General features: G+C 40.1%; 1 protein-coding gene across 1 annotated transcript in view; it reads right to left on the reverse strand.

Moving 5' to 3' along the window:
* LOC124360706 (toll-like receptor 6) overlaps positions 1–4,624 on the reverse strand; it is a 74,434-nt gene extending 69,810 nt beyond the window's left edge. The window contains exon 1 of the mRNA XM_046814536.1: positions 725–4,624. Coding sequence (XP_046670492.1) covers positions 730–4,587 — 3,858 coding nt within the window. The 5' untranslated portion in view covers positions 4,588–4,624 and the 3' untranslated portion in view covers positions 725–729. The remainder of the gene's footprint in view (positions 1–724) is intronic.
* Positions 4,625–6,918: the final 2,294 nt, after the last annotated feature.

Consider the following 6,918-nt stretch of genomic DNA (forward strand, 5'->3'; position numbering starts at 1 on the left):
TTATACTTTCCATTGCCAACAAAATCAGTGATAGGGTTATATTTACTATGGAATATAAAATAACAATTCTCTCTTCAATTATTGTGACTTAAATTACCGTTCTCTGTAGTAGTTTCTATGCTATTTGACACTTACCTTATACAACTATTATATCCAATAACTCTAAGGGGTGTACCCTAGTGTTTTTGAGATATAAAGCTTTTACGTAACTACGCCTTATCGCTTAATCTACTTATTTTGTTAAATTTTACAAAAAGAAAGATACCTACTATAGAAATAGAAGCCCGAATTAATATTTTTAATCATATTATCTGTATTGAAAGCGAGGACTGTATATTAATCAATGATAGTTTACACATTATAAATTGGGCCTCAACTTTGAACACTACAATAAAAAAAAAAAAAAATAAGAAAACACATTTTAATAACTACCGCTAAATTTTCTGGAAATTACAATTAAATCGTATTCTAATCTGGATCTGTACTTAATAGATTCCATTTTGGACCTTATTTAATATTGTAAACACATAATAACAAATTAATGGCTGTAGAGTTAAAATATTTCATATGGTTTTATGGACCTCAAAGATCAAGAAATGTTGCATATTGCTAAACTATTAAGTCTATATTTAGTTTTCTATATCACACATGAATCCAACATTTATCAATTTTTCTCTAAATAAATCATAGGATATATTTCACCAGGGTATCCTGGATTAGTTACCTGAATTAGACGAAGTAGGTCCTGCCTTGGTTGTTGTACGCCGGGTCCGGGATGCAGCTATAGACGTGGTGGTGCACCTTATTGTGCCTCTGCTGGTAGTCTATACTGACATAGCTGTGGGGATCTTCCTCCTCATCCGTGGTACGCTGAGAGCTCTCTTCACTGACACAGGTAGACTGGGTGGGCGCCGAGCTTTGCGTCATGGAGGCCGGCGACATACGGTACCACGTTTCTAGCGCGGTCGGCGTCGCGGTGTACCGAGCGCTCGATACCTTGCCCCCGTCGCACAGAGCCTTCTGGGGGTGCGGCGCAGGCTTGCGGCGCACATCGGGCATCGCGTACCGCAGCTTTTCCCAGAACCTCTTCTCGCCCCAAGAGATGACTCTGCAGGCCTTCAGCAACAGTTGCAGCTCCGGGTCGGGCCCGATGTCGGTTGTCAGCAGGAGCAGAACTTTGCTACGGCGCGCTCGGGTCCTCTCTAGACAAGCTTGTAGCGCCGCGCGGAACGCCGGTCGGTCCCACTCGTTCTGCAGGAAACTGAGCGACAACACTATGATGATTCTCTTGGCGGCGTCAGAGGCCCCCAACACGCTGTCTGTGAGGTACGACGGGTTCATGACGTGAAGGTCTCGATAGTGCAGACAGAGAGAATACCCCGAACGTTCTAGACTAGAGGCTATCACTTGGCTCACGAACTCCTCGTCCTTGACACTGTACACGGTGTAGGCGTCGTAGAGACGGTCGTCCTCTGCGTCACTAGACGAGTCGCTGAAAATGCGGATGCCGTATCGGGAGTGGGCCCACAAGCTCACGTCGTGTCGGAAGATGAACCCCAGTGTGGTCACCAGGAAAATGACGATGAAGATGACTAGACTGGCGGCCACAAAAGGGATGTAGTCTGCTCCCAGGATGGTAGGGTTGAAAGGGCTCCGCTGGACCACTGACGTGGCTGCCGCTGAGTCCCTGCTCTCACCACACCTCTTGATTGCGTCGTACAACGTCTCCTTGCCTTCAGCACACAGCAGTTTGTCGACATTTAGAGCGTCAGCGTTGTCCCTCAACCACGCTTCCATATGACCTATCGAGTTACAGTTACAAGTCCACGTGTTACCTTCTAACGACAACTCCGCTAACGTTTCTGAATTTAATTGTGTCCAAGGAGAAAAGTTCACAATATTATTAGCTTCCAATTTTAAAATTTCTAATGTTTTCATCGTTTTAAACGTGGAGTTACCTAAATGCTTTATGTCATTATGGTCTAAATACAATTCATTTAAATTTTCTAACTGATCAAATTCAAATCCCCTCAGTTCCTGTAAATGGTTATTCTCCATGTGTAACACTTTCAAGGATGTTACACCATTAAATGTTCTGTTGTGAATGGAGTTCACGTTACTGTTATTGAGATACAACACTTCCAACTTCTTCTTGCCGATAAAGACGTGACTTCCCAACTCACCCAGGTCGTTGCCGTCCAAGTAGATCTCCGTTGCGTCCATGGGTATCTTGGTGGGTACGGAGCGGTAACCGACGTTGGAGCAGTCGACTACGTTAGCGGACCATGTATGGTCGTGGTAGCAGGTACAGTTTGTGGGACAGGTCATCTCGCAGTCGCAGGCGTCGAAGTCGCAGCAGTGACACAGGGCGAAGCAATGTGCCTCGTAGGGACAGAGAAACTGTGAGGGTTTAAGGTCCAGCAAGGGTTTGGTAGGGCTGCCACGCGAATGTGTGAGTTGACAAGTAACGGAGTCGAGGTCCATGACTCGGGGGTGTCGCCGTAGGTGACTCAGCTGGTTGATCCTCTGAAGCCACTCCATGGTGCAATCACAGTGGATGGGATTGTTGCCGATGTAGAACTGGGGCAGCTCCTTCTCCTCAGGGAACGTGTCTAGAGCGAGTGCGGCAATATCGATATTCTGAATCTTATTGGCAAACAACACCACTCTACTAAGATTAGCTTTCCTCAAAAATGTATTGGGCTTCACTTTACGTATGAGATTGTCATTTAAAAACACACTTTCCACACTATCAGGTATAGATGTATCACCTATCTCTGTCAGTCTATTGAAACTAGCATCCAGCATTTTTACCTGCAAGTTGTCACGTTTCTCGTAATAGTTGCCCAAATCGGCTACGTTATTCTGGTGCATGTCGAGCCACTCTAAACTCTGAGGGATCAAAGCGTAATCGAACCACTGTAATTGGTTATCCGACACATTCAACCAGCGTAAACTGGGCAAGTTAACGAACATTCCGTTAATGTCTTTAAGCTGGTTGCCGTCCAAACGGATCGCGTGCAGTGCTGTGTTAGCGCCGAAAGCACCCTTATCTACATGCTTGATTTTGTTCTGAGCTAGATTTAGTATCTGTAGAGATGGCAAAGTTGAAAAAGAATCTTTGGTTATATTTATTAGTTCATTTTCAATTAGAGTGATGCTGAATAGATGATCTAAAGCTTGAAAAGACGAATTTTCTACATTCTTTATTTTGTTTCTTCCCAAGTCTAAAGATTTTAATAAACCAATTAGTTTTATAGCTTCTGGAATACGTGTTAGAGAATTCGAACTCAGTCCCAAATCTTTCAGGTTGGTGCAGTTTTCGAAGGCACGGTGGTCGATCTCAGTGACGTGATTGTGATCCAAAAATAACTGATTAACAACATATAGTCCAGAGAAATAAAAGGGTTCGATTTTCAACAAATTGTTATGGGACAACGTCAGTGCATGGAGATTACTCAATGTTAAAAAGGCACCTTCAGCGATAGTGTCTATTTCATTATACTCTAAATTCAATATCTGCAAGGTGTACAAGTCTTGGAACACGTGGGTATCAATACGAGATATCTGGTTGTGGCCAAGGTTGAGCACGACCAGCCGAACTAGACCGGAGAACGTGTCTCTGTTGACCCAAGAGCTGGTCAACTCGTTATAAGACAAATCTAGCACCAACAGCTGGTCCAAGCCTTCCAACAATCCGGGAGCTAACACACTGATGGAATTGTTATGTAGGTAAATTTCTCTCAAATCTCTGGTGGACTGAAACAGTTCAGGGGGGAGAGCAACAAGTTGATTGCTCGAGGCGTTAAGAACCTGAAGGGCGACTAACCCTACAAATGCTCTATCGGCCATCGAAGCTATCGCGTTCTCTTGCAGAAGCATAGTCTGTAACGAACGTAGACTAGTGAAACCGTTGTCCGGAATTGCAGAAATGTCATTCATAGATAAATCCAGTTCTTCAAGACCTACATTACAAGTTTTTCCAGGTGCTCTAGGACCTGCACCCCAATCGGAAAATCCTAATTCTATTACTTCCTGTATTCTGTTCTTAGATAAATTAAGACTCGTCATCGTATACAGAGGACAAAAAAGTTCTTTAGGAAATGACCAGATGTTATTATCCGATAGATCTAGATATTTTAATTGTGTCAAACCTCTGAAACTGTCCGAATGAAACTCCATAGCCATGGCTGACCAGTCGGTATTGTGAGTTCTCAGTGTCAAGTTCCTCAGCTCCTTAGATACACTCAACACAGCCGGCGGAACAAACCTTATCTTACAGAATTCTAACTTCAACTCGCGTAATCTTCTGAGTTGTGTCAAGTAACTATTACTTTCCAGCGAACTCTCGAAGAATAACACATCACTGCACTCCAGTTTGAGAGACGTTATCATATCCAACTGAGCCGAAGTCAAGTTCGACAGGACACTATCCGCGTTCCCGATAGTCCGCAACCGACACTGCAGGAGAACTTCAACTTGAGGATCGTCACCACCACTGAGTACGCGCTCCCAGTCACAGTCCGGCTCGAGGGTAGCACACGCACAGGCGAGGAGCGCCGCCACGACCGCGATCACAAGAGCCATCTTCACATGACGGCAACAGACGCCAGACTGACAGTGCACTGGCGAGCGGCGACTGAGTGTCGACAGTTTCCTCGAAACGCCGCTAGGTGGCAGGCTCTCCCGCGACGGCGGGCTGGCCGAGGGGCGGTCCTTCCCCTCCACTCTACACCCGAAATGAATTAATGAATAAACAATCTAAAGTGGTCAACAATACCGACGGTGACTACCTTCGAACAGCTGCCATTTTAAAATTTAAGTTCCTCCTAATTCAAACATCCCGATGATTTATTTAGGATTCCCGTGCGTTTATCGATAATTAATTTTCTTGCGATCGTAAATTGACGTTCTTATCGATTCCGGTAATCTGTTCGTAATTTAATACGACTTTCAAAAGAAAATTACTCGAATTAAAACATTATATCTTCGATGAAAGACAAATAATTACTGGTACAGTAAACAATGTCACATAGATCTCCAACCCTGGCAGCGGAACTTAAGCTGTAATTATTATTGAGCTGTTGTATTTGTTTACGGCCACACATCGTACTGTTCTCCCGACCGTTGACAATTTAATGATAAGTTAGTAGTGAGTAGCCTAAGCTGTTTTATTGGTCTCTTAATTGCACGAATCTTTATATTTTTACTAAGAAAAAGAGGTAACCGTAACCGATTAGTCCTAAATATCATTAATTGCTTCAGGTTTTTTATCGCTTTAGTTATGTTATGTCATAAACGAAAAAAGATAGTCATGATACAATTTAGGCGAAAACTATTATATCAACATTTAGATAAATACCCAAAACATGAACACATTATACTCTAACAGTTACCCTCGGATTCGCACGTATTTTTTTAGCTTTACACACGTATTAGCATTTCTGATTCGAGTGAATTATATTTTGGACGCCAATTTTCAGTTTTCCTTGTTACCACGATCAAGAAAAATGGTCAAAAAGTGTTTAATTATAAACATTTTAATTTACTCTGATTTTATTATATTTGTGCCATAGGCTACTCTGTCAAAAGACAACTAAAATTGGTTTTATAATAGTTTTTAAATTTATAGTAAAAGTTAGATAGTTACTTTGCCTTTATATTTACATACAATACTGGCCAAGCACTGCTTACTTAATATTGCTAAAATGTACAATTTTTACAAACAAATTTTAATTTTCTTATCTGGATATTGTCTTACTTTGTGCCTACAGCGGTTGCTAAAAGGTTGAAATAAGAAGTGTGGTAATCGTGCGTACTTTATGCCTTTAAGATTATAAATGTAAACAAATAAAAAGTGGTTAAATTAATTAAACACAAGTTATGGTGGTATTATATTAAAACAGTGTTTACACATTCCATTGTTGATAATATTTTACATTTAAATCTTTCAGTTAATATGTGTTTGTTTTAATGCAATTTTAAAGACCAAGATGGGATTTTGCAAATTTATATAGAGACTAGTAGGGCGTATCCCAAAGGAATTTTCGAAATAAGAATAAGTATTTATGTTAACCAGAGACCCTGAGAATATCCATGCTAAACTTCAGTATACTAGGTGGTGTAGTTTTACGTGTTAACACACACGAATATGCTCACAGCACACAGACACCTTTAGATTTATATATATATATATATATATATATATATATATATATATATATATATATATATATAAGTACGTGTATCTACACTCTTTATGAACACGTATATATAATAAATAAATAATAATTATCAATAATCCATTTATCTAAATATTGATTACAGTAAAAATAATAGTTTTTGTAAAGAATGTACGCATCTTCAAGCCATTGTTTTATTTGTGATTTTACAATACAAGTTTATGAATTTATTGCAACAGTACAAAAATAAGTGCATGTTTTATAGCCTAAAACTTATTTTTGAATCTTTTAGAATTATCCAAACAAATTCAGTTTTATGTTAGAACAAAGATAAGTATCATCTGTATAGAAATGCAGTTTATAACAGTATGTAGCACAAAATAAGAATGATTAACAATTCAAATGGTTTACAAAATATGTAATAACAACATTATCCTGTCATATTATTCTTCCGAAAACAATTAATTATATACTTAATTTGCAATGATATACAAAGTCTAGCCTGCTCGCTGTACTGGCCAGTAAGCGACTTTGCTTATGTTTCGTTATCGCTGTTTATCTAATCTGAGGTGTGATCTATATTACTTCATCTAAGATTCATCGTTTATTTCCCCACTGGCAACGGAAGTTAAGTTGGTAAGTTTTTGTTTTATGACAAAAAGTTATTGGACTGTGTTTATTAGTGATTTGTATGTACGAATTGCCAGTGTCAACAATCGTGAATCGTAAGCTCTAG

This window comes from Homalodisca vitripennis, chromosome 4, assembly GCF_021130785.1.
Source record: "Homalodisca vitripennis isolate AUS2020 chromosome 4, UT_GWSS_2.1, whole genome shotgun sequence".
NCBI classification, from domain to species: Eukaryota; Metazoa; Arthropoda; class Insecta; order Hemiptera; family Cicadellidae; genus Homalodisca; species Homalodisca vitripennis.